Source organism: Podarcis filfolensis (assembly GCF_964270895.1).
Source record: "Podarcis filfolensis genome assembly, chromosome: 10".
NCBI classification, from domain to species: Eukaryota; Metazoa; Chordata; class Lepidosauria; order Squamata; family Lacertidae; genus Podarcis; species Podarcis filfolensis.
In genome coordinates, this window is record NC_139612.1 from 71,856,328 (window position 1) to 71,883,349 (window position 27,022).

A 27,022-nucleotide genomic window follows, 5' to 3' on the forward strand; every position below is an offset into this window, starting at 1 on the left:
CATCAGCAGACTGCCATGGGTAAGAAAGGATTCAAATGCAGGGAGTGTGGGAAGAGCTTCAGTCAGAGGGCACACCTTAAGTTACATGCACAGACACACCAAGAGAAGAAACCTTTTAAATGTATGGAGTGTGGAAAGAGTTTCCGTCGAAGAGATACACTTAGAATACATCAACAAACTCACACAGGGGAGAAACCATTTAAATGTGTGGAGTGTGGAAAGAGCTTCAGTTCCAATACAACCCTTAGATCACATCAACGGACTCACACAGGGGAGAAACCATATGAATGTATGGAGTGTGGGAAGAGCTTCAGTTATGATGCAGGCCTTAGATCACATCAACGGACCCACACAGGGGAGAAACCATATGAATGTATGGTGTGTGGGAAGAGCTTCAGTTACGATGCAGGCCTTAGATCACATCAACGGACTCACACAGGGGAGAAACCATATGAATGTATGGAGTGTGGAAAGACCTTCAGTCGGATTGGAAACCTTAGAATACATCAACGTACACATACAGGGGAGAAACCGTTTAAATGCATGGAGTGTGGAAAGAGCTTTAGTAATAGTGGAAGCCTTAGAATACATCAACGGACGCATACAGGGGAGAAACCATTTAAATGCATGGCTTGTGGAAAGAGCTTTAGTGATAGTGGAAGCCTTAGAAAACATCAACATATTCACACAGGAGAGAAACCATTTAAATGTATGGAGTGTGGAAAGAGCTTCAGTTTCAATTCAAACCTTAGAAAACATCAACTGACTCACACAGGGGAGAAACCATTTAAATGCATGGAGTGTGGAAAGAGCTTTAGTCAAAATGCGCACCTAACTTTACACCATCAAACTCACACAGGTGAGAAACCATTTAGATGTATGGAGTGTGGAAAGAGCTTCTTTCAGATTGGAAACCTTAGAATACATCAACGGACTCATACAGGGGAGAAACCATATACATGTATGGAGTGTGGAAAGAGCTTCAGTCACGATGCAGGCCTTAGATCACATCAACGGACTCACACAGGGGAGAAACCATTTAAATGCATGGTGTGTGGAACAAGCTTTAGTTATGGTGGAAGCCTTAGATCCCATCAACGGACTCACACAGGAGAGAAACCATTTAAATGTATGGAGTGTGGAAAGAGCTTTAGTTACGATGCAGGCCTTAGACAACATCAACGGACTCACACAGGAGAGAAACCATTTAAATGTATGGAGTGTGGAAAGAGCTTCAGTTTCAATTCAAACCTTAGACAACATCAACTGACTCACACAGGGGAGAAACCATTTAAATGCATGGAGTGTGGAAAGAGTTTTAGTGATAGTGGAAGCCTTAGAACACATCAACGAACTCACACAGGTGAGAAACCATTTAAATGTATGGAGTGTGGAAAGAGCTTCATTCAGATTGGAAACCTTAGAATACATCAACGGACTCATACAGGGGAGAAACCATTTAAATGTATGGAGTGCGGAAAGAGCTTCATTCGGATTGAACACCTTAGAATACATCAACGGACTCATACAGGGCAGAAACCATATAAATGTATCGAGTGTGGAAAGAACTTCAGTCAGCGTGCACACCTTAGACAACATCAACGGACTCACACAGGAGAGAAACCTTTTAAATGTATGGAGTGTGGAAAGAGCTTCAGTTATAGTGGAAACCTGAGAGTACATCAACAGACTCACATCGGTAAGAAACGATTTAAATGTCTGGAGTGTGGAAAGAGCTTCAGTCAGAATGGAAATCTTAGAACACATCAGCAGACACACAGGGCAGAAACTGTTTAAATGTATGGACTGTGGAAGGAGCTTCAGTCAGAGTGGAAGCCTTGATTTATGTCAACAAACTCACACAAAAGACAAACCATATAAATATCAGGAAAGTAGGTAGAGGTTCAGTCCTAGTGGAATCCTACATCTACAGACTCATGGACAGGAAGAACTTTAACAGTTGACACCCTACAAACCCATCAACCCTCAAAGAGGAGAAGCTGTTTAAAGGGAAAGATTGCAGAAAGTGCTTTAGTTATAATGGAGTGTTTAAGGAACATCTAAGAGCCACTGTGGTGTAGTGGTTAAGAGTGGTTCGTAATCTGGGGAAACGTGTTTGTGTCTCCGCTCCTCCACATGCAGCTGCTGGGTGACCTTGGGCCAGTCACACTTCTTTGAATTGTCTCAGCACCACTCACCTCACAGAGGAAGGGAAAGGAGAATGTTAGCCACTTTGAGACTCCTTCGGGTAGTGATAAAGCGGGATATGAAATCCAAACTCTTCTTCTTCTTCTCAGAGTGGAGAACCCATTTAAATGTATGGAGTGAGGAACGTGTTCCTTTCAGAGTTTACTCTTCTTCACAGCAATGAACTCAGCAGAAAATCCATCTTCAAAGCGTGTAATGTATTTGTTCTGGTGTTTAAATGTAAAACTGTATAGTAATGAAATAATGAAGGTAATGTCCCACAATAATGAGTATAATTTTAGATGTAAGGTACCTTTTGATAGTGAGGGGGAGAGGGTGAATCTGTATTTCTGGTGGTGAGTGAGGATTAGGGCTGGGCATATATTGATCTCATCCTATACCAGTTTCTAGACTACATTGTGATAACCTTTGGAAAACAATGGATATGGCAATACACCACGAATCACAGTGTTTGTTTCTGGGGTGCACATTTGCCTCAAAGCAGCCGGCAGAAACCTTTGCTTCATGAAGGGCTTCTGGCTGATCGCTCGCCATCACACTTGGAGATCTCTTTATCGGAGGAGACCTCGGTATATGAAAGGCAGGGGAAACTGCTCCAGCGCAGCAGACCCCCGGAAAAACCTCAAATCGAGCATTTTGAGGACATGGAATCTGGCAGGTGTCAAAAGTGGGCTCCCCCCTCCCTGGAAAGTTCTGTTTTTGAGCTCCGAGAACGAGGGAGTTGGAGCTGCGACACATCGGACAAAAAGCTTCCTGTGATTATACGAAGCTGCGAGACTGTGAGGCATTAGCGGTCAATTCTTCCAACATCAAAAGGACTGTATTGTGTGTACCTTTTACATTTGGATTATATATGGCTAATGTAGGGGTTGTGCTGACAAGCTAGCTGAGATAATGCTCCGGGCACACAGCCATCTCTGTACAAGAGATTTATTGCTAAGCTTCAAAGCAGTTACAAGAGTTCAAAAACACACTTCATCTCTCGGAGTCAGATGAATCGTCTGACTTTTTTTACGCCTCCCCCAGCAAGCCCATTTCCTGAGTCCACACCTCTTGCTTCCTCTGCTCTGTGAGTGGCTGGTTCCCAGTACTGGCTCCCCCCTCCCAGCTTCCTCCTCTGACGTGGAAGAGAAACGGCTAGTTACCGGCGTGGACTCTCTGCTTCCCCCTCAGCTCTTTCGCAGCCTCCAATTCCCTGACATCCACCCCCTCCTCAAAGGCCCCCTCCCCCTCGGGAGAATCTACCATCCCCAATTTACCCTTCTCCGGAGTGGCGGGGGTGAAGCCTGGAAAACTACCCTCCTCCTCATCCGTATCTTCAAAAAACGTCCTCCAGTCCTCCCTCAAACCCACAGTTCCTCGTGTTCCCCAGTAGACACTTTCCTCTTCTTCTTCCTCTTCGTCAGATGGTGGGAATCCCTCAAAATCCTCTTCATCGTCGGCCCGAACACCTGTTGGAAAAATCTACCCCGGGGTTTGGGTTTGTCGGGGAAGAAATTGTGGAACTCCTCCACTAGACCCTCGTCAGTGATACAACTCTCCAGGACCCAGGTATTCTCTGAACTAGGGGCCCCTTCCCACGCCACCAGATACTCTTGCCTCTCTGCTTCCCCCTCAGCTCTTTCGCAGCCTCCAATTCCCTGACAGCTAACTAAAGACCTGACCTCAAGAGTCGCTAAATCAGAGATTTGCCCAAGGACTTGTTCTGATCGTAATGCTGTGTTGACAGAGTTAAAATTGTCTCTACAGGGTACTTTTAGATGGCAGATGAATGATGTTTTACTGAGAAATGAATTGATCGTAAATAAAGCTCAAAAGACCCTAAAGGACTATTTTGAATTGAACCTGAATCCTGGAATTGAAGCAAGGGGTGCAAGTAAAGTGGTAATGCCAGGTATTTTGATTCAACAGAATTCTATCAGGAAGGAAGCACAGAATGAGCAAAAGGAAAAAGTTCTGTCTCAAAGGAGAAAGAGAAAAAGCTAAGATGTAACCCAAAAAATCAACAGATTCAAAAGGAAATTAAAGCATTACAATCTTAGTCTTCACAAATAGTAAACCAAGAAATTGAATGGAAAATTATATTGATGAAACAAAAGACTTTTGCATCAGCAAATAAATGCAGAAAATTATTGGCTTGGGGACAGAGAGTACAATAATTAATATTATTGAGGATGGTAAGAATATTGAGAAGCCAACAGAGATTAGAAAATGTTTTCAAAAGTACTATAAGCAGCTTTACAAAAAGGAAAAATGGATAAAATGGAACAGTTTTTGGACAAAAATGGATTGCAGAAAATTCCAGCGGACAAAACAAGCCTACTAAATGAATTGGTTACAAGACAAGAAGTTGAAGGGGCAATTGCCCAAATGAAAATAGGCAAAGCACTGGGACCTGATGCTTTAACTTCCAAGTATTATAAAATATTTAAGGATTGGCTGATACAACCATTGATGGATGTTTGTAACAAAATATTAAAGGGGGACAAAGCACCCGAGTCCTGGAAAGAGGCCTTCATCACTCTGATACCCAAACCAGATACAGATAGAGCTCAAGTAAGGAATCAGCGACCAATTTCCTTGTTGAATGTGGATTATAAAATATTTGCAAATATTTTGGCTACAAGATTGAAGAAGATTTTGAATAAGCACATACATAAAGATCATTCAGGTTTTTTATCTGAGAGGCATATGAAAGATAATATTAGGAATGTGCTGGAAAGATTAGAGGCAAAAAAGAATCCTAAAGCAATGTTTATGTTTATTGATGCAGAGAAAGCCTTTGATAATGTTTCTTGGAGTTTTATGAAACAGAGCTTGTGTAATATGGGGATCGGTCAAAAATTTTTCAATGGTATTAATGCAATTTACTTGGAGCAGAAAGCAAAAATTATAATTAACAATGTGGTCTCAGAAGAAATTAGGATTGAGAAGGGAACCAGGCAAGGGTGCCCACTCTCCCCCCTGCTTTCTATTTCTGTCCTAGAGGTGCTGCTGAATATGATAAGGAATGATGAGGAAGTTAAAGGCATAGTAGTGGGAACTAAACAATATAAGTTAAAAGTCTTTGCTGATGATTTGGTATTGACTTTACAGGACCCTGAGATCAGTGCAATCAAAGATAATTCAACAGTTCGGACAAGTTGCAGGTTTCAAATTGAATAAGAATAAAAGCAAAGTTTTAGGGGGGGAAATAACGATACATGAAAAACTTACTTTAGAGGAACCCACAGGGCTGAAGATTGTGAAAAAGGTGAAATATCTGGGTGTAAATATGACTGCAAAAAATGCATTTGTACAAAGACAACTATGAAAAGTTATGGAAAGATATCAAAAGTGATTTGGATATTTGGACAAGGTTGAAACTATCTTTGTTGGGCTGAATTTCTGCGATAAAGATGAATGTATTGCCTAAGGTGTTATTTTTGTTCCAAGTACTCCCTATCATTGATAAGTTGAATTGTTTTAAGGAATGGCAAAAGATATTATCTAAATTTATCTGGCAGGGGGGAAAACCCAGAATTAAGTTTAAATTATTAACAGATGTAAAAGAGAGAGGGGGTTTCTCCCTGCCAGATTTAAGGATTTACTTTGAAGCTGCAGCCTTTTGCTGGCTGAAACAATGGTTTTTATTGGAAGATACAGATGTTTTGGATTTGGAAGGTTTTGACAATGTATTTGGTTGGCATGCATATTTATGGTATGACAAGCTAAAAGCTCACAAAGGATTTAAAAATCATATAATTAGAAAATCTTTGGATGATGTTTGGATAAGATACAGGGATTTGTTAGAAAGGAAAACACCCAGATGGATATCACCATTGGAAGCTAAGACCCATAAAAGGTTGAATATGAAAGATACATGATTGAAGTATAATGATAGTTTGATGGAAGTAGGGGACCAATTTAGATTAAAATCTTATGATCCGTTGAAAGATAAATTACCGTATTTTTCGCTCTATAACACGCATCTGACCATAACACGCACGTAGTTTTTAGAGGAGGAAAACAAGGAAAAAATATTCTAAACGAAACAGTGGGTGTATGATTTTTATGGTTCATGCTGTGGCCACAGACATGTGATCTGATAGTGAGTTTGGGGTAGCCCAATGGCAAAAATCCTGAGGATCCATGTGGATCCATGCTTTGTAACCACGTTTTTTCGCCATTGCGGCCCCATGAAACAGTGGGTGCGTGTGTGTTTTTTGGTGCAGGCTATAGCCATGGAAATGCTATGTGATCTGATGGTGAATTTGGGGTGACCCAGTGCAAAAATCCTGAGGATCCATGTGGATCCGTGCTTTGTAACCACGTTCTAAGTGGGGAGGGAAGGAAAAGAACTCAAGGGACAAGGAGCACGCGTGGGGTGTGTGGAGAAGGAGCTTTTCTGCGAGCTGAGCAGGGAGGAGGGAGGGAAAGAGCACTGTTGCTTTAAAGGTATACTTAAGGTATTAGCCCTGTGCCTGGGTTTTTTCCCCATTTAACAGTTTGCAGCCTTTTCCTTCCGCTCCTTGTTTTGAGGCAGAATAGATTTGAGCAAGTGAGGAGGACTTGGATTGCAGGGGATTCGCCATTAGCTGTGTAAAAGCGCTCCTCCTTGCAGCCTGAATGATAAGCAGCCACCAGCAGCAATAGAATGGAGCACAAAAAAGCGGTAGGGGCACTAGGACCCAGATAATGCTCAAATCTATCCTGCCTGAAAACAAGCTGCTCCGTCCCAGCGGATCAGCTGAGACGCGGGGGATTTGCGAAGTTTTCCCCTCTCTCCCATGCCCTCCCCAGCCTTTTTTTTTACTTCCTGGTTTTCACTGCGCTGGCTCAGAGCTCGAGGTTGGTTTTATTTTGCTGCTGGTTGCTTAAATTTTATCTTTCCTGCCATCCCTCTGCAGCCTCATTGCTCTGTTTAGAGAGCGCACGGACTTTTGCTAGCGTCTGTCCCTCCTCTCGTGTAAGTGGCTGCTGCCGGCTTTGCTGCCATGACTCTCCTTCCCTCCCTCCTCCCCGGCTCCAGGTCGCTTTAAAGCAAGCAAAGCGAGAGCCTCGTAGAGTGTGTAAGCGGCTCCCGCTTTGCTTGACTGACGGCAGCCATGGCTCCGATCCGTGCATTCGCTCCGTAACATGCACAGGCATTTTCCCTTACTTTCTAGGAGCAAAAAAGTGCGTGTTTTGGAGCGAAAATTACGGTAGATGATTGGTTCCAGTACATCCAGATAAATGAAATGTTTAAAATGGATAAGAAAATTGGTTTTCAAACAGAGAAATCCAAACTAGAAATGGAATTATTAGATACAAAAACAAAATACCTATCTAAGATGTATAATTTATTGCTGGAATGGCATACGAGAGATGAACAAGTGAAATCTGTAATGATTGAATGGGCCAGGGATGTGGGGCACAATATCATGATGGTGGATTGGGATAAATTGTGGAAAAAAGAATTGGAAGAAACAAGATTTACCAACTATCGAAGAATGGCAGATGAAGATGATGGACTATATGGAATTTGCCAAACTGACCGGAAGGCTCTGAGACCAGAGAGAAGAGATGGTGGAAGAAGATTGGAAGAAGCTTAAGGAATATTTGAAAAAAATATGTTAATATTTAAATCTTAGAATAGCTTTGGAAGTGGATATAGGCTGTAGTGTTAGAAGTAGAAGATAGTGTATTTTAAAATAATATTATTTGTAAGCGATAAAATGTGAAGTTAATTTAAGTGTGATAAAAAAAAGATGGTTAGAAACTATGATGTGTAAACTGCTAAAGAAGTAAAATGAAAATCAGATGGGTGGGACTTGGAGAAGCCCACCTAACAATGTTTAGAAAAATAAGGATAAGAGAATAATCTGTTTGTGTTGTTTGTTTTTTTGTTTGTGTTCTTTATTTGTGTTATAAAATGAATAATTTTTTTTGAAAAAAGAAGAAAGCTTTGCTTCGTGAAGCCACTGAATATGCTGAGTTCCTGACTTCCCTCCCAGACGACAGGAAGTGAAAGACACACATCCTTTGCCCTGCGTCCTTCCAGCCTCTTTCCTCCCTTGCTCCCTTCTGCCGGTTTGTGTGCCTGACTTAGATATCCTGTGTGCTCTATTTTTTTACTGCTGAAACTGGATTTGCTCTCAGGAGCAAAGTTTTGTGCCTCACTGGGGACCCAGGGAGAACTGTATGCTTTGAAAGCTCCGTAAACTATTACTGAAGAAGTCCTGCTGCCCTGGAGTTGCTCTACTCAAGCATGCAAGACGGTTTTTGCACCAAACTCTGTCACCCCCACCACCGCACTGCTTCTTCACCAGAACTTCATCCCTGCCTCCTAAGCATTCTGAAAAAAACTTGAAATGCTGTAATTTAATGGGAGATTTTCCCCCAAGCCGAATTGCAAGAGGGGAACGGAGGGGCTGCAGGGACCAGGGAAGTCTCCTGATGGGCCCATCTTCACTCTTGAACCCCATGGGGCAACCCCAGAGCTCCTCCGTATTCTGGGGTTTGGGGAAGATAGTACTTTTCCATAGTCCCAGAAGTTTTTATTCAGTCATGCTGCTAGGGAGTTTTCCTACCAGAGGTCCACAGTGCATATTACTATCATACTGATTTTACTTTTGTTGTTGCTGCTGTTGTCATGGACTGGAGGGGTGCAGGGGGGGAGGCACCAGCTGGGGAACACAAAAGGGAAGAAGGCTCAGAGCCCAGGGACTGGTGGTGGGATGGCGATGAGCAGAAAGAGGGAGAAAATGGAGCAGAATGGGAGGGGAGGTGTTGCAAGCTGAGGAGGAAACAGGGTTTGGTGAGCAGGAAGAGGCTGGGGCAGAGAGCAGTTCAGGCTCAGAGGGAGGAGAGGAGGGGCAGGAGACCATTAGAGGAGGCCATCAGCTGAAGCATCCAGGGAGACTTCCCCTCCTGCTGTGACCAGCTCCCCTCTCCCCTGGTCTCCTAGAGCACACAGAGAGATCCATTTCAGACCCCATGAGCCTGTATATGACATTAAGAGGTATTTTTTTGTCCCAACATACATCACTTTAATCTCATTGACAATGAACTGTATTTTCTGCCAATTCACCCCATTTGGAGAAGTCCTTTTCGAGCTCCTTGCAATCTCTCTTTCTTTGAACAACCCTCGACAATTTACTGCCATCAGCAAACTTTGCCCCCTCCCTGCTCCCTCTGAAGTCTAGATCATTTATGAACAAGTTGAAAAGCCACAGGTCCCAATACTGATCTTGAGGGGACTCCGCTTTCTGCTCCTCTCCAGAGAACTGTCTGTTTACTCTCTTGGTGTTTCAGAAGGAGGGCTGCCTCCGACAGAGGGGCACATTTTTCTTCTAAGGGCACATTTCCGGGGTCCCGACAGTACCCCCCAGCCTGGCTCCACTTGGCCAGGGCAGCTGTGTTTTGTTTTGCTGCAGACGAGCCTGCCCCCTGAAATATGGGGTCTTAAAGGAACTTTGATGGGGGCAGAGGGAGTGCAGCTTCCCCACACTTGTGAAGGAGCCATGAGGGGGAGACAGGTGTAATTGGGGGGGAGTAGTGTGGAGGAATGAGCGAGACGGAGCTTCTGGAGCCTGTGCTGCCCCCTCCCTGCCTGCTCCCTGAAACTTTCCTGAGCCTCTCCCCTTTTCATTTCAATGACTGGGGATCCCGCACAGCCCTCAGGGCACCTCAGTATCTTGGGAGGGGGGAGCTATTTTGTTTGCTGAGGGCAGGGACACAATCCTGTCTCATTGCGGGGTGTCAGGCTTTTAGGTAAGAGGCTCAGGTGGAAAAGCACTGAGAAGGAAAAAATCCTGGGGTGCTGATTTCCTCCACTGCCCAGCTCCCCAGGGGGCCACACCCCGCGGTCCCTCCAGGGTCACCAAAGAAGGAGAATCCAGGCAAGTTAAAGGAGCAAAACAGCGGTCAGTAGACCTGATCTTTATTTGTAGCAACAAGGTTCATTCACACAAAGAGTAGGAACCCTGAGAAGATGGTTGCATGAACTTTTAAGACTTTTACCCCCTTTCCCATAATAAATTTTCTAACAACTTCATCAATACATGACATGGAGCTTTTTCGGGGGTTGTTGCTGTTGCCGTTTTGTATTTATATTTTAGATCTTCTTGTGATTCATGTGGAAATTGTTCAATTGTTCAATTTTTCAATCCCAGCATTCCAAACTAACCCTATCGCTGTTTAGCATTACCTAAAATTTACTCTTCTACTGTAATTACCATTAATATATTAATGTCATTGATACATGCGTATAAAACTTTAACTACAAACACCAAGACATTGCACTGAAACTTTCAATAAATGCGCATGCATGCACTTTCCAAGAGTCTCATTCGAGAGCCAGTGGGGTGCAGTGCTTAAGAGTTTTGGACTAGGAACTGGGAGACCTGGGTTCAAATCCCCACTCAGCCATGAAGCTCACTGGGTGATGGCTTCACAGCCCAACCTACCTAACAGGGTTGATGTCAGGATTAAACAATGAGGGAGAGAATGACTTAAGACCACACTGAGCTTCTTGAAGAAACAGGTGGTATATAAAGGCATCCAATAAATTTCACTAAGCAGAAAGGTAAGATTCTGCTCTTAGGCAAGAAGAATTTGCTGCACAAATATAAGATGGGGGATACCGGGCTTGCCAGTAGTGCATGTGGTAAAGGGGTCTTAGACTAACATGAGTCAACAGTATGATTCAGCAGCAAAAAAGGCTGTTATTCTAGGTTGCGTCCAAAGAAGTCAAGTGTCCAGATCAAGAGAAGTAACAGCCCCACTTCTGCCTTCTTCAGACCACACCTGGAGTCCTGTGTCCGGTTCTGGATGCCCCAATTTAAGAAGGATTTTGACAAGCTGGAAGGTGTGCAGAGGGGGGGTGACCAAGACAATTAAGAGTTGGGAAACCAAGCCTTCTGAGGAACAGGAAGGACTATCACGTGGAAGATTGAACAAGCTTGTTTTCACCAGCTCTGGAGGCTGCGACCCAAACCAATGGCTTCAAATTAGAGATGCCCTTGGAAGGTTGTGGACTCTCCTTCCTTGGAGGTTTGTAAGGAGAAGTTGTAAGGAGAAGGCAATATGTCATGGAAGCTTGAGTTGAGAGTCCTGCAGTAGACTAGACGACCCAGGGGTCTCCTGCAGGTCTAAAATTCTATGATTCTCCCCTGTATGAATTCTTTGATGGACCATGAGCTTGGTCCTCTTACCGAAGCTCTTTTCACATTCCAAGCACTGATGATTTCTTACCACTGTGAATTCTTTGATGGGAAGGGAGACTTTGCTTCTCCCACATTCCAAGCACTGATAGGGTTTCTCCCCTGTGTGAATTCTTTGGTGGGAAGTGAGATTGGCTTTCTGGCAGAAACCCTTTGCACATTCCAAGCACTGATATGGTTTCTCACCACTGTGAATTCTTTGATGGGAAGCGAGACCAGACCTCACAGTGAAGCTCTTCCCTCATTGGGAGCACTGTTATGGTTTCTCACCACTGTGAATTCTTGGGTGTGCCACGAGATTGGCACAGTGACTAAAGGTTTTTCCACATTCCAAGCACTGATATGGTTTTCCCCTTGTGTGAATTCTTTGGTGGGAAGTGAGATCGGCTCTCTGGAGGAAACTCTTTCCACAATCCAAGCATTGATAGGATTTCTCCCCGGTATGAATGCTTTGATGGGTAGCGAGATGGGCGCTTTTACAGAAGCTCTTTCCACGTTCCAAGCACTGTGAATTCTTTGGTGGGAAGTGAGATTGGCTCTATGGCAGTAACTCTTTCCACATTCCGAGCACTGATAGGGTTTCTCACCAGTGTGAATTCTTTGATGGCAAGTGAGATTTTGCTTCCGACTGAAGCTCTTCCCACATTCCAAGCACTGATAGGGCTTCTCACCACTGTGAATTCTTTGATGGGAAATGAGACTTGCCTTCTGACTGAAGCTGTTTCCACAATTCATGCATTGATAGGGTTTCTCCCCAGTATGAATTCTTTGGTGGGAAGCGAGACCGGAGCTCACAGTGAAACTCTTCCCACATTCTGAGCACTGATAGGGTTTCTCACCACTGTGAATTCTTTGATGGGCTGTGAGATTCGCCCTGTGATTAAAGCTCCGCCCACATTCCGAGCACTGATAGGGTTTCTCACCTGTATGAATTATTTGATGGGCTGTGAGATGGGTGCTTTGACTGAAGCTCTTTCCACACTCTTGGCATTGAAATGGCTTCTCCCCCCTGTGAATTCTCTGGTGTTTATGGAAGGTTGTGCTTGTATTAAAGCTTTCCCTACAATCCAAGCCCTGATAGGGTTTCTCCCTGCTGTGAGTTATTTGATGTGAAATGAGATGTACACTCGTACTGAAGCTCTTTCCACATTCCAAGTATTTCAGTGGGTCTTCCCCTGTGTGAATTATTTCCTGTGAAGTGAGGTTTTCATTCCAACAGAAAGTTTCCCGCCATTCAGAGAACTGAGAGGGTTTCTTCTCAGTAGCATTTCTTTGGTGGGTAGTCAAATGGGAGCTGTGACTGAAGCTCTCTCCACACTCCAAGAGTGGCAATGGCTTCTCCACTGTGTGGATTCTGTCATGGGCATCCTCGCTCTCAATTTCCAAATCATCACCACCTGCAATGAAGAAAGAAATGGATTAGAGCTGCCGAAAGAAATGGAGTGCCACTGTATTGAATATTGATCAATAATCTTGTGATAGAGGAAGAATTCCATGCATGAACACTGCTGACCACACACTAGAGGCGGTCAGTGTTAGAAACAGATATAGGACAGCTAGAACATAAAGAGGACCTTAAACCTAGGTTATGGGCTCAAAAATGGAATGTCCATATGCACTCTCTTATGACAAAAATACAAAGCTGAAAAGGAATGAACAGCAGCTGAAATAATATGTTCATTTTTCACATGGTCTAGTCCTTCCCCTGCCCACCCCCCTGATTTTTAAAGAAGGTCTCTCCTTCAGTCTTTAGAGAGTAGCTGGAAGTGGGGAGGCAGAAAAAGGTCCTTCTTTCCTTCCACTCTGCAGTTTTAATCCGAAATATTAGATTCTGTGAGCAGAGCTCAGAAACTGCTCGTGTCTATGACATTCCCTGTTGCAAAATGCGCCTAGCACCATGCGAGTTTCAGAAACTGGAGGTAGTGGATGATTTTGTCTACCTAAGAAACCAACAACCTCTTCGTTGATGCTGACAGGATAAGGGTACTGGTGAGGCAGTTACGGCAACGGCTCACCTCTCCAAAAGAGTACAGTGGTACCTCTGGTTAAGAACTTAATTTGTTCTGCAGACTTCCGAGTCACCGCAGCCATGGGAAGGAGCGTGAGGCTGCCCTCTGGGGGGGGTCTTGAACAACACGGAGGTCTAGGGAGGTCACAAAGGCTCCGTGAACCTCGAAACCTCAGGAGGATTATCCTGGGGGACAGGGTACCCAGCGAGGCTGCTTCTGCTCTCCTGCGTTGTAGGCGTTTAACAGGGTTAGAGCTGCAGCATGAAGGGGAAGCAACAGACTCCGTGTTGTGAAGCCTCAGGCTCCGTTTGAAAAGCGGTGAGCCTCCGACAACAGTTCCAAAGCTGGGAAATAATTTAAGCAACTAAGTTGATAATAAACAGAAAATTTAACTAAAGAACCCAGCGGAAAAGAATACGTGGGATGAAAGAAGAAGAAGGAGTCCACTACTGGCGGTAAGAGTAAAATGGAGTATAGCGGAAGACTGGGAGAGAGAGAAAGCAACAAAGTTGCCGCTAAGTGGGTGTAGAGGAGAGACCTCAGATACAAAATACAAGGATTCTGAGGCAAGGTAACGACTGAAAATAATTTAATGGACTAGAAAGAAGTGAAAGGAATTTTTCTGTTCTACCTGGTCGGAGGTTGTATCAGCGACCGGTTTGGGATATATGGGCGGTTTTTCCGTATTCAGCTCTATTGCCTGCCGTATTCGAACAGGGACTGATTTAAACAGTATTTCAATAGTGATTTTTACCTTCTTCACCTTTTACGTTTGAGCAAAGAATAGAGACTGGTATATACCTGGGCCAGGTGAATGATTGAAAATTAGATTGAGAATAGGAGGAGGGGAGACGCCGAGGGGCAGCGCTCCTCCGGTGGCTTGGGAGAAAAAAGCGAACGGTTTGGAGAAAGTAGAAACTACAGCGGATTTCCGCGCCGCCATTCTGCTCCCTGTCTTCTCCCGTCTTAAAGAGATACATCCTAACATACACGTAGGAGAAGACGGTGGTTATGCTTTAGACTGAATTACTGCTATAGCGGAAAGAGACTGGGAGTCTTTGGAAGGAAAGAAGGAAAGTTTAAGCAGGACAATTCACCAGGATCCAGCTATCTACGGAAGTCTCTCTCCCCGTGGAGCACCCTCCCACCTGGTTCTGCCCTGCTCCCTTGTGCTCACTCTCAGACTGAGACCTATCCCATACTTCGTCCAAGTTCCAGAGAACTATTTGGTTATGTGATTTTCCCCATTCGCCCCTGTAACTTTGGCGGTTATTCTTTTTTTTTTTTTGCCCGCCTCTTTCTCCTTTACTTTTTTCTAGTTTTTTACTACTTCCCATCCATTCCTGGCATATTTTTGGAGACGCTGGCTTTCCCACCCGCTTTTTTTCCTGCTTTCCTGTTTTTTTTACTTGTTTTTCCTCTATCCTTTCTTGTCTCTTCTTGGTTGTCTTTTTGTGTATTTGGTTTCTCCCTAATTGTGTAATTACTAATACCACACGAGACCAGTTGTTTGGTCGTGTGAGGAGGGAGACATCCCATTGAGGAGTCTTACGGAAGAGAAAAGAACTAAGACTTGGAAGGTTAATAAGATGTCACCGTGTGGGAACAAAGGAAAGTATATTGGAAGAAATTAATGGGAGGAACAGAGGAATCTAGCAGCTCACTGTACTGACCACTAGGGGGGAAGACCTATTAATAATTAGCTAATATAAGCTGATGGAGAAAATGAAAAGGGGGCGGGAACACCAGCAGAAAGGAGGCCATCTAGACAAGAAGATGGGAAGGAAATTAAGGACTATGATAGTTTGATGGTTGAAATAAGGAAGGAATTTAAACAGAATGAGCATTATATTGAGAAAAAGCTATTGGATTCTATGGATTCTATGATTCTAAGTTCAGGATACATTGGATAAGAGATTGGAGGGGTGGTGGGAGAACTGACAGGAAAAGTTAAAGATTTATCGGTAAGAGCCAAAGTACTTGAAGATTCAATGAAAAGGGTGCAAAAGGATACGAAAGACAGTAAGAAGGATTTGGACAGGATTAAAATGGAAGTTAAGGAGATAGGTAAGGTACAGGAAGAATTGCTGGACAGTATGGCAATGACTCAGATGAGACAGAATCAATTAAACCTGAAATTCAGAGGGATTCCAGAGGACCCAAATGAGAATATAAGATCTAAAATGATTAAAGAGCTGGCAATTTGGTTAGATAGGGGGGAAGAAGAGATAAGTTACTCACTAGCAAATATTTTTCGGATAAAAACAAAATCGGCCAAAGCCAGGGGGGGGAAATTGCCAGGAGATGTACTAGTCATGTTCAATTCATTGGACATGAGGAACGAAGTACTGAAACAAAACTATAACAAAAGGTTATGTATTGAAGGAAACTCAATTATTATATTTAAAGAGATCCCCTCGAGATTTCTTCGAAGGAGGGACGTTTACAAAAAATTAACTAACCAGCTGAAGAAAAATGGTATCCTATATAGATGGGAATTTCCGGAATTTCATTCTATTTTAAGGAAAAAAGATTTAAACTGTCCAGCCCTTCAGAACTTGAAAAATTTGCAAGAAGATACGAGAAGGAACTTGGAAAGATGGCGGGATGGGAGGAGGTAGGGGACCGGCTGAGGGAGGGGGGCGGAGGTGGGGGGAGTGGAGAGGAAGGGAGGGAGATAAATTCAGGAGAAGAGAGGGAAAAAGAAGAGACAAACGACAAAGAGCAGTAGCTTTAACTTAGACTTGTTAATTTACTAATTGTATATAATCGATCGCTTTAAAAATACTGTCTTGGAACGTGAATGGGCTCAACAATAAAAATAAAAGGAACCAGATTGCTCATATATTACTAAAAAAGAATCTTGACCTAATCTGCTTACAAGAGACGCATGTAACAAGAAAACATAAGAGAATTTTGAGTAATAAGAGATTAGGGTTGGATTTCGTGGCATCAGATAAGGTTAAGAAAAGAGGAGTGGTACTATATATAAAGGAAAAATACGGTCCAAAATTATTGTATAAAGATGAACAAGGGAGAATGATAGTAGTACAGATTATGTTTCAAGGAGCAAAAATAATTGTCGCCGGAATATACGCGCCTAATGACAAAAAATCGGCTTTCTTTGCCGAATTAGGTAACAAGCTATTAGAGTGGATGGATCAAAAAATGCTATTTATGGGTGATTTTAATGGAGTGGTGTCACCTAATTTAGATAGATCAACAAAAAAGCAAGAGATGAAGGAAGGTAAGCTACCTCAAACATTTTTTGAATTGGTCGACACTATGGGATTAATTGATGCTTGGAGATTTAAAAACCCTACTATAAAACAATATACTTTCTTCTCAAACCCAAATCAGAGTTGGGGGAGAAAAGATAATATTTGGATTTCGAAGGAACTGACACAGAGCTTACCTAAATCTGAAATTCTCCCACAAACTATGTCCGACCACAATCCAGTATTCATAGAAATAAAGGGTAAAGATGTTAGAGCATTTAGATGGAGAATGAATGAATATTTAATGATCCAAAGATAGTAAGTAAGGCAAAAGAAACAATCGAAGAGTACTTCAAGTGGAACTTGGGAGAGATCATCAGGAGGTTTGGGCTGGGTGTTCATCAGTATGCGGATGATACCCAGCTCTACCTCTCTTTTAAATCAGAACCAGTGAGGGCGGTGAAGGTCCTGTGTGAGTGTCTGGAGGCGGTTGGAGGATGGATGGTGGCTAACAGATTGAGGTTGAATCCTGACAAGACAGAAGTACTGTTTTTGGGGGACAGGAGGCGGGCAGGTGTGGAGGATTCCCTGGTCCTGAATGGGGTAACTGTGCCCCTGAAGGACCAGGTGCGCAGCCTGGGAGTCATTTTGGACTCACAGCTGTCCATGGAGGCACAGGTCAAATCTGTGTCCAGGGCAGCTGTTTACCAGCTCCATCTGGTACGTAGGCTGAGACCCTATCTGCCTGCGGACTGTCTCGCCAGAGTGGTGCATGCTCTGGTTATCTCCCGCTTGGACTACTGCAATGCGCTCTACGTGGGGCTACCTTTGAAGGTGACTCGGAAACTACAACTAATCCAGAATGCAGCAGCTAGACTGGTGACTGGGGGCGGCCGCCGAGACCATATAACACCGGTCTTGAAAGACCTACATTGGCTCCCAGTACGTTTCCGAGCACAATTCAAAGTGTTGGTGCTGACCTTTAAAGCCCTAAATGGCCTCGGTCCAGTATACCTGAAGGAGCGTCTCCACCCCCATCATTCTGCCCGGACACTGAGGTCCAGTGCTGAGGGCCTTCTGGCGGTTCCCTCATTGCGAGAAGCAAAGCTACAGGGAACCAGGCAGAGGGCCTTCTCGGTAGTGTCGCCCGCCCTGTGGAACGCCCTTCCAGCAGATGTCAAAGAGATAAACAACTACCTGACATTCAGAAGACATCTTAAGGCAGCCCTGTTCAGGGAAGTTTTTAACGTGTGATATTTTACTGTATTTTTGGTTTTTATGGAAGCCGCCCAGAGTGGCTGGGGAGGCCCAGCCAGATGGGCGGGGTATAAATAATAAATTATTATTATTATTATTATTATTATTATTATTATTATTATTATAACTTAAACAAAGGGACAGCTATAGAAACGGTTTGGGATGCAGGAAAAGCCGTTATGAGGGGCTTCCTAATCCAGAAAAACAGCCACCTAAGAAAAGAAAAAGAGAAAAAGAAAGACGAGATCCTAACACAGCTTATGGAGAATGAAAGACAACCACCTATTAAACCAGGAAAGGAGACAATAAAACAAAATATAAAGATACTACAAGCTCAGTTTTCTATGATAGTAAATCAGGAGATTGAACGGAGAATTAAAATGATGAAACAAAAGAGTTTCGAATCAGCTAATAAAATAGGGAAATACTTGGCGTGGAAAAAGCAAAATATGATCTGTAAGATAAGGAATGGAGAAAGGATAGTGGAAGAGCCAAAAGAAATAAAAAGGATATTTCAGAAATACTATAAGGACTTATATAAAAGAGAAAAGGAAACAGACTATGAAATAGAACGTTATCTGGGAGAACATCATCTACAACAGATTGCAACTGAAGAAAAAGAGTTATTAAACCAGATGATTACGGAAGATGAGATAAGGAAGGCAATAAAAAAATGAAAATTGGAAAAGCGCCGGGGCCGGATGGCTTACCGGCCAAATACTACAAAACATTAAGTGATCAACTATGTCCAATTTTATGTGAAGTCATGAATAATATTTTAAAAGAAGGAAGGATGCTGAATACCTGGAAGGAGGCTTATATTACATTAATACCTAAAAAAGATGTCGACGCCCTAGAGGTGAAGAATTATAGACCGATCTCGTTATTAAATAACGATTATAAATTGTTTGCAGAGGTAATGGCAGAAAGATTTTAAAAAGTATTAAATAGTAGAATTCATAAAGACCAAACGGGCTTCCTACCAGGGAGACAATTGAAGGATAACGTAAGAAATGTGATAGATATCATTGAATATTTGGAAACTAGAATAGATAGAAACTGATATTCATTGATGCCGAAAAGGCATTTGATAATGTTTCTTGGCGTTTCCTGATAGAAAATTTGAAAATGATGGGGGTAGGAGAAAGACTTAGTAAAGGTATCGAAGCTATTTACCGTGAGCAAAAAGCAAAACTTGTAATAAATAATACTACATCAGAATGTTTTGATATATCCAAAGGGACTAGACAAGGCTGTCCCTTGTCTCCTTTGTTATTTATAACAGTATTGGAAGTACTTACTAAGAGACTGAGGGAAACAACAGAGGTTAAAGGAGTCAAAGTAGGGACTAAGGAATACAAAATCAAAGCCTTTGCGGATGACATTGTATTAACATTAGAAGACCCAAAGTATAGTGTGAAAGAGGCCTTACAAAAATTTGAAGAGTTTGGTGTTGTGGCAGGCCTAAAAGTTAATAAGAATAAGTCCAAAATGTTGACCAAAAATTTAACTAAAGAGGATATTGTAGAGTTAGAACAAAAGACGGGGATTATGACAGCAAAGAAGGTGAAGTATCTTGGAGTGTGGATTACAGCTAAAAACATTAACTTATACAAGGATAACTATGAGGTCACTTGGAAGAATATTAAGAAAGATTTAGAAATCTGGGAAAGAATGAGACTATCCTTTTTGGGGAGGATAGCGGTTATCAAAATGAATGTCCTGCCCAGAATGCTATTTTTATTTCAAACCATTCCTGTACTTAAAGGGTTAAAGCAATGTAAAGAGTGGCAAAGAGCCTTGGCGAGATTCATTTGGCAGGGAAAAAGACCGCGAATAAAAATGAAAGTATTGGTAGATAAAAAAGAAAGAGGGGGTTTCTCCCTGCCGGATTTAAGTTTATATTATGAAGCGGTGTGTTTAATGTGGCTGAAAGATTGGATAAGACTGGAAAATAGGGACACCTTGGATTTGGAAGGCTTCGATAACAGGTACGGGTGGCACTCGTACCTGTGGTACAAAAAGGTGAAAGTACATCGAGGCTTTCTAAATCATATTTTTAGGGGACCAATATTTCAAGCATAGGAAAGGAATAAAAATCTATTGGAAAGGAAGACACCTTGGTGGATTTCACCAATAGAAGTTCTAACTGTCAAAAAAATCAATATGGAAGGGAAGAATGCCACCTATGAAGAACTTGCGCGGAAAACTGATCAAGGCATTAAACTCAGACTGTACGAAGAGATAAAAAACGCATTTACAGGGTGGCTGCAATACCATCAGGTAAATGATTTGTTAAAAGAGGACAAAAAGAAATTAGGATTTGAGGACAAAAAATCTAAATTTAATGTGGAAGTTATAGAAGGTAAGAACAAAATATTGTCTAGGATATACGATATCTTATTGGAGTGGTATACAAAAGACGAGGAGGTGAAGGAGGTCATGACTAAATGGGCGATAGACATTGGTTATAACATCGACTTTGAGAGGTGGCTGGAACACTAATATGAAGTTCACGGCGTGTATGGCACTAAGGGAAAACCTGTGGAAAATGATTTATAGGTGGTATGTATCACACGCCAGTGAAGCTGGCTAAGATCTATAGGTTGAAGAACAAAAGATGCTGGAAATGTGGAGAGGCAGATGGTGACTTCTACCACATGTGGTGGTCATGCAGCAAAGTGAAAGGCTTTTGGGAATCGATTTCTAATGAACTTAAAAAAAATTTTAAATATACTTTTCCCAAAAAGCCTGAAGCTTTTCTGCTAGGAATGATGGGTAAAGAAATTAAAAATGAAGATAAGATATTATTCCTATATGCCACAACAGCTGCAAGAATCATGTTAGCACAAAATTGGAAAACGGAGGTTATACCCAATATAAGTGATTGGCAGGTCAAAGTGATAAATTATGCCGAGCTTGCTAGAATAACAGGAAGATTAAGGGATCAAGACGAACAGAAATTTCCTGATAATTGGAATAAATATTTGACGTATATTGGAACTAAATTTCAGACGACACTGGCGGGGTTGAAATAACTCTAACAGTAAGTGATTAGGAAGTAAAAGGGATAAAATACGTGACTGTAAAACCTATCTGATACTTACCAAAGGAGTGGAGGGAAGTCCAAGGCTTGGCAGAGCCTAAAACAACTTTGTATTATACTTATGATTTCTGGAATGGATATAATATGTGCAAGTTATGTAATGGATTTTGTATATGTCTATATGTATATATATGTAATATCAATAAAAATTTATCAATGGGAAAAAAAAGAACTTAATTTGTTCTGGGGGTCTGTTCTTAACCTGAAACTGTTCTTACCCTGAGGTACCACTTTAGCTAATGGGACCTACCGCTGCCGCCATGCCGCTGCCGCATAATTTCTGTTCTCATCCTGAAGCAAAGTTCTTAACCCGAGGTACTATTTCTGGGTTAGCGGAGTCTGTAACCTGAAGCGTCTGTAACCTGAAGTGTCTGTAACCCGAGGGACCACTGTATGGGTGAATGGGATGCTAACCAATACCAAGATGAAGGTGTATCAGGATTGTGTGTTGAGCAAGCTGCTTTGTGAAGTGAATTGTGGACAATTACAACCATCAGAAACAACCCCTCTATGCCTTCCACAAGCTCTGTGTCAGGAAGATTTGGGGAAATACAAGGCAGGACAGTGTCAAACAAAGATGTGCTTTCCTAACCTCAAATTCCTAGCATATTCCCACTCCATTCTCAGCAAGGTCTATGCTGGCTTCATCATGTCCACGGTCAAAACATGCTGATAGCCCTTCATTTAAGGTCAGTTTTGGGGGTATTAGAATCCCAGATGCTGCAAGTGGCCCTGTTGACCTCCATCGAAACCAGGGAGCCTTATCACAGAGAGATATGCATGGAATTTCCAAAGAGAGATTAGGATCCAAAAGGGAGCCTTACTGAGAGAGGCCACGATCCCATGATTCTCCTCCATGACTTCCTTATGCAGAGCTCTCTGGTCTGGATCCAGCAACGCCCATTCCTCATCTGTGAAATGAACAGCGACATCTTCAGAGCACACTGGACCCTAAGAGAGAAATGAAGAGGTCCTCTTTAGAGAGCAGAAAGATTATCTGCTACACATTGCTGTTTCTTTCTGCTCATTAAATGGTGTTTTGTTTCAATGGGATCGTCCTGCTGCACGTTTTAATTGTGGGTGCTGCTTTTAATGTCTTAGTGGAATTCTTTTCTTGTGTGATTTAGTGATGGACATTAATCTTTGTGTAAATGGGTAGAACTCTACATTGTGTTCTTAAAATCCTTCTGTCTGTGCCAGATGGAAGGATCCCCTCTCTGCTCCCCTTGTCCTGTTCTTGGGGGGGACCCTTCTGATGCCCTAAAAGACAACTTCAAGAAGTGCATGGGGGGAGGAGAAGGGGGGGAAAGCCCCATGGTGCAACTGATGTAACTGGTGAATCCTGGGAACTGTTTTTTAGGCTTGATGAACTGCTTTGAAGCCTATTTTAGCATTCAATGATAACTCTAGGAATAAAACTACAATGACTTATGAATCATCCTATTGACCGTCAGAAGGCGAGTTAAGGCAAGGTGGCTGTTCCTTATTCTCAGCACATTAAGTTTTTCGAATGGCATTCCCAGCTTCTTGGCTTCTGTCCAAGCTGCCCTTGACAAAGATGCCTTCAGAGAAGCTTGGACAGAAGCCAAGAGGAGGAGAGAGATTCCTTGGGGGCCAGAGGCACCCTGGCTGCCCCACCCCTCAGCCCCCTTCCCCAGAGGGCTCCCTCCCTCTACCTGAGCTGCTTCCACAGCCGTTGCTTCTCCTTCCCCACCAGGAATAGATGGAAGAGGAGGTCTTGCTGGCATCATCTGGTCGCCTGCAAGAGACAGAGGTAAGTGGGAAGCCAGGAGTGCAGCTGCTCTCCAAAAAGTCTCACCTTCTGAGTGCATCTGGACATTTGGACCCATTTCATAATTTAGTTGGGTTAAAAAATACATCTTCCCTCCTTGGTGCTCTTGGCCCCAAATGTCTCCCCCCACCCAAAAAAGATGACAAGAACCCATGGATTCGTTTTGATATCCACAGAAAGGGACCAAACGGAGAATGGACTCCTTCCTTACCCAGCAGCCTCTCTCTGGTGTTCAACGGAGTCCTTTTGGTCTCAGAGGAATCTGGGCCCATTTCTGCAAACAGATCCTGTCTCTGAAATAGCAACAAAGATTCAAAACAGAGAATATGAAGAAGAGTTAGAAAAGGAAGACATAGGCAAAAACTGAAGGGCAATCTGATAATATTCAATGGCTGCTTTCCAAAAAAGGATGGTATATTAACAGAGAATTTTCAGATATTGTCACTCACGTTCGGAGCCCCTTTGGAGTATCTAGAGGAAAGTCTCTCTCACCTGCTGCTCTGCCTGCTTCCTCTCCTCTGCCTGACTCAGGAGGAAACCTTCGGCCAGGGCCACTGCCTGGGAACTGGTCTCCGCTCCGCATTCCCTCACCCAATTCTCCATCTCCGGTGGAAGGACAGCCAGGAACTGCTCCAAGATCACCAGGTCCAGCATCTCAGCTTTCGTGTGCCTTTCTGGCTTCAGCCATTGATGGTAAAGGTTGTAGAGTCGGCTGCAAACATCTCGAGGTCCTTTGGCCTCCTGGAAGCAGAACTGCCTGAACTGCTGGCTCTGAGCCTCTGAGCAGAGGGTGTCCTCCTCACTCAGGATCTTCTGCACAGTTTTCTCCCAAAATCCCCCACGGCTCCCGGTTCTGATGGCATGGCCTCTTCCTGCTTCAGGGCCAGCTGCGTTTTTCTCATCCATCTGTGCTCTCATGAAGCCTCCAAGAGAGATGAAGGAATCCTTTGATCTTGTGCCAAGTTCTGTCTGTCCGAATTACAGGTCCTTGCAAATTCTACAAAGCAAATACATTGTTCTGTTACAAAACTGACATATTGCCTAGAGGAGAAAAATGTTCCGTGAGGAAGTATGTATGAGTTTTGGAAGAGCCAGCTCTGGACTGCACCACAACCCAGACTCTGAGGTTTCTATCAAAAGGAGAAGGAGAAGTAAGTCTCCAGCCCTCCTAGAGGGAAAGTGACCATGCAAAATGAGCAGGGAACTGTTGGTCTTTCTGAGAGATGAATCAGCCTGGTTGCTCCTGCCTTTCAGAGTTTTCAATCAAGGAATGAAGTCAGAACTGTGATTGACAAGTGACTCATTTGTACTGAGTGTTATCTGAGCATTGGGTTATAGTGGAGGGCCTAACCCAGGGTTCCTCAAGAGTTGCTCTCCTGCCCAAACCCATTTCAGAGCACATTTATTCCCTTATCTGGCTAACTCCTGAGGGCCAAGTGGATGAGGCCAAATGACATGTGGGTGGGGTCAAAGGACAGCACTCAAAAACAAATAAAGTGGGACTCGCCTTTCTATGCGTGCCATGCGTTTTCAACTATTCTTATTGCTTATTTCAACAGTTCTTATCAATCTGCTCTTGGAGATTCAGATGATGAGCAGGGAACTAACAATAATGATGATGATGATGATGATGTTACATTGCCTAACACTCCCCCTCCCCCGTCATGAATACTTGGGGACACCTGGGTCCATCATGGTCGCTTGAGGCTCAGGTGCCCGTGTCCAGCTCAGGCTAGTTTGCCACCCACAGTCACAGTCCCAGACTTGGTCCTGGTCCTCTCTGCTTTGCACCAGATGGGATGGTTGTAACGCTTTCTGTGTGGAACTGCCTTGAAGGCGACTCGGGAACTGGTCCAAAATGCAGCAGCCAGATGATTGGCTGGGCTGTCTCTCTTTATGAATGGCATTTCTCTCCCACCTCTTTGTCCAAGGAGATCAAGGTGGCATCCATGGGTCTACCCCACCCCACTGAGTCCCCTCACAACAAACACGTTGGATTCCTGTTTTAAAACAGTTGCACTGGTTGTTTCCTTTCCAGCAGGACCTCTCCTGCTCTCAATGCCTTGGCTTGTGAGACCTCCAGTGGTGCTTTCATAGAACTATAGAAGTGGATGGCACCCCAAGGATCATCTAGCTCAACCCCAAGCAATCTCAGAGAACACACTTGCATCTGGAGGAACTAAGCACTGGAGGAGAAAATGAGCCCTGCAGGATCAGGCCAGAGGGCTGCCCCATAGAGCAGAGGAACCCCCCCCCATCGCCCTCACCTCCTCCTCCACGGATTGGTCTCCTTCTCTTTTAAGGCCACCTTGATTGGTGGCCTCTCTGGCTCTTGGGAGGCAGTTCCACAGGTTTTACTCTGCCCTGCAAGAGGAAGCGCTTTCTCTTCTCTGCCTTCCTTCCTTCCTTCCTTCCTTCTTTCCTTCTTTCCTGCCTTCCTTCCTTCCTTGCACAGGTGAGGTTTTAGGGACCAGGGTAAATTTCATGTCTGAATGTTTCCATCCGCGGACAACCTCTGTTATAAAAGGGGACTGATCCATACATCTGAATGGGGTTTGTTTGCATGCATTTCAGCGCTCCTGGATCCAAGGGGTCAGCAGTGCATCCATGCAAAGGAAGAGCAGAGCTGCCGCCCTCCTGCAACCCTCCGCGCCCTGACTTGCCCCCCTCTTGCCATGCAGCGCTGGGACCCCCGCTCTCCCCATGGGCCCTATGTTGGGAGAGAGGAGACTCACCGGATCCCAGCAGGCGCCCCCAGGCAGCCTCTGCAGAGCCGAACCAACGGGACCCCCACACGCCCGACGTCTTGCAGGAAAGGGAGGGGTTGGGCTTTCGCTCTGGAGGACCTGCCCCCCCCGTCTTTCTTTCCTGTCTAGGAAACTAGCTCGATTCCATTTAACCCTTGGCAAGCCGAGCGCACCCAACTCACGCCTCTCCCTCTCCCGAGAGCAGGAGCATCGCGCACCAATGGCATCCCGAGAAGGCGGAGGAGGAGAGGTTTATGGATTACTTCCGGCAAGGGATACCTTCAGTTTTGGACAGCAGCTAAACGGCCCCCTAACAGCTGGCCCCTGAAGACGGGTCCTAAGAAATCTTCACTGGCTCCCGGTCCGTTTCCGAGCACCATTCAAAGTGCTGGCGCTGACCTTGAAAGCCCCAAATGGTCTCAGCCCAGAAGAAGGGGAAGAGCGTCTCCACGTCCATCGCTCAGCCCGGACACTGAGGTCCAGCTCCGAGGGTCTTCTGGCAGGTCCCTCATTGCGAGAAGTGAGGTTACAGGGGGCCTTCTCGGTTGTCGTGACTGCCCTGTGGAACGCCCTCCCACCAGATGTCAAGGAGACAAACCTCCATAGACGCCTAAAAGCAGCTCCGTATCGGGAAGCTTTTAATATTTCATGTTGGGTCATGTTTTCTTCTATTCTTTTGGAAGCTGCCCAGAGACAATGTTCTTGTTCTTGTTGTACATGTTGTTGTCGTTGGACATCCAGCTTTTCATAGCCAACAACACAGAGATAAAGGGCTGCTTCGTTCTGTGCTTTTGGACTCCTTTGTGGGCTTATGGTTCTGGGGCTTGTGGATCTCATGGGATTTAATGTCTTGCCATTATAAATGCACAGGGATAAGTGCATTTACACAGACACATTTCCGCAAAAAGACCCAAACTCCGGCATGTAGCCGCAGGTGATACAATAGGAGCCTTTCTGCAAACGGCCTTTGCAAGACAACTCACTGGGTGGTAACAAAGTAGACACATTTGCCTCTTTACAACGTAGCCCCGTTTCCTCAATGAATCCACCCATTTCTTCATGAAATGTAACTTCTGCCAGTGAAACCTGAGCTGAACTAGTAAGGAGAGCAAAACAGCAGCCCTGTCTGACCCCCGTCAGCCTCCAGACTCCCCCAGTCACGTGGCAGGAGATTCTTCCTGAGCCCCCCCCCCTCCGTGAGAAGGGTATGACATCATGGATGATCCATTGATGATCCACATGATCCAAGCAGACTGGTCCAAAGAGCAGATCTCTAGGCCTGAATGAAACGGGTCTGCGGTGATGGATTCTGGAGTCAAGAAACCCGCCCTTTCCAAGGATCTCTCAGGCTGGCCAGGAAAAGGCAGGGAGCAGGAATCGCCAGGCATCCCGATGGACAGACTTGTCATGTTGCCCAAACACGAACTCGGAGTCTGATCTGATTTCCGTGTACAACTCATTTTGTGACGCAGCCGGGGATGTTTTTGGGGTGCTCTCTCA

The 27,022-nt window shown here is 44.1% G+C and overlaps 4 protein-coding genes and 1 long non-coding RNA gene across 10 annotated transcripts in view; 3 read left to right on the plus strand and 2 right to left on the minus strand.

Annotated features, from left to right (window-relative positions):
• The window catches only part of LOC310742959 (uncharacterized protein), a 184,440-nt gene that overhangs the window by 150,845 nt on the left and 6,573 nt on the right, over positions 1-27,022 (plus strand). The window lies entirely within an intron of this gene.
• Positions 1-27,022, plus strand: part of LOC310742979 (uncharacterized protein) — an 88,840-nt gene that overhangs the window by 15,174 nt on the left and 46,644 nt on the right. The window lies entirely within an intron of this gene.
• Positions 1-27,022, minus strand: part of LOC310743196 — a 35,914-nt gene that overhangs the window by 5,182 nt on the left and 3,710 nt on the right. The window lies entirely within an intron of this gene.
• Positions 16-5,623, plus strand: LOC310744062 (uncharacterized protein; the record flags this gene model as incomplete). Its single annotated transcript, XM_083574805.1, has 1 exon — positions 16-5,623. The coding sequence occupies one exon, from the start codon at positions 16-18 to the stop codon at positions 1,795-1,797; it is 1,782 nt and encodes a 593-aa protein (XP_083430931.1). The 3' UTR covers positions 1,798-5,623.
• LOC310742935 (uncharacterized protein) lies at positions 10,076-25,632 on the minus strand. 3 transcript variants are annotated; one of them, XM_083572802.1, is made up of 7 exons: positions 25,511-25,597; positions 23,268-23,772; positions 22,987-23,068; positions 22,660-22,742; positions 21,808-21,934; positions 11,580-12,790; positions 10,076-11,495 (listed from the first exon to the last, which is right to left on the minus strand). In XM_083572802.1, the coding sequence occupies exons 2-6, from the start codon at positions 23,691-23,693 to the stop codon at positions 11,616-11,618; spliced, it is 1,893 nt and encodes a 630-aa protein (XP_083428928.1). In that variant the 5' UTR covers positions 23,694-23,772; positions 25,511-25,597; the 3' UTR covers positions 10,076-11,495; positions 11,580-11,615. The 3 variants fall into 3 exon arrangements, with proteins under 3 accessions (XP_083428928.1, XP_083428929.1, XP_083428930.1); XM_083572803.1 differs by having other exon boundaries at positions 10,076-12,790; positions 25,511-25,632; XM_083572804.1 differs by lacking the exon at positions 25,511-25,597 and adding an exon at positions 25,289-25,330 and having other exon boundaries at positions 10,076-12,790; positions 23,268-23,516.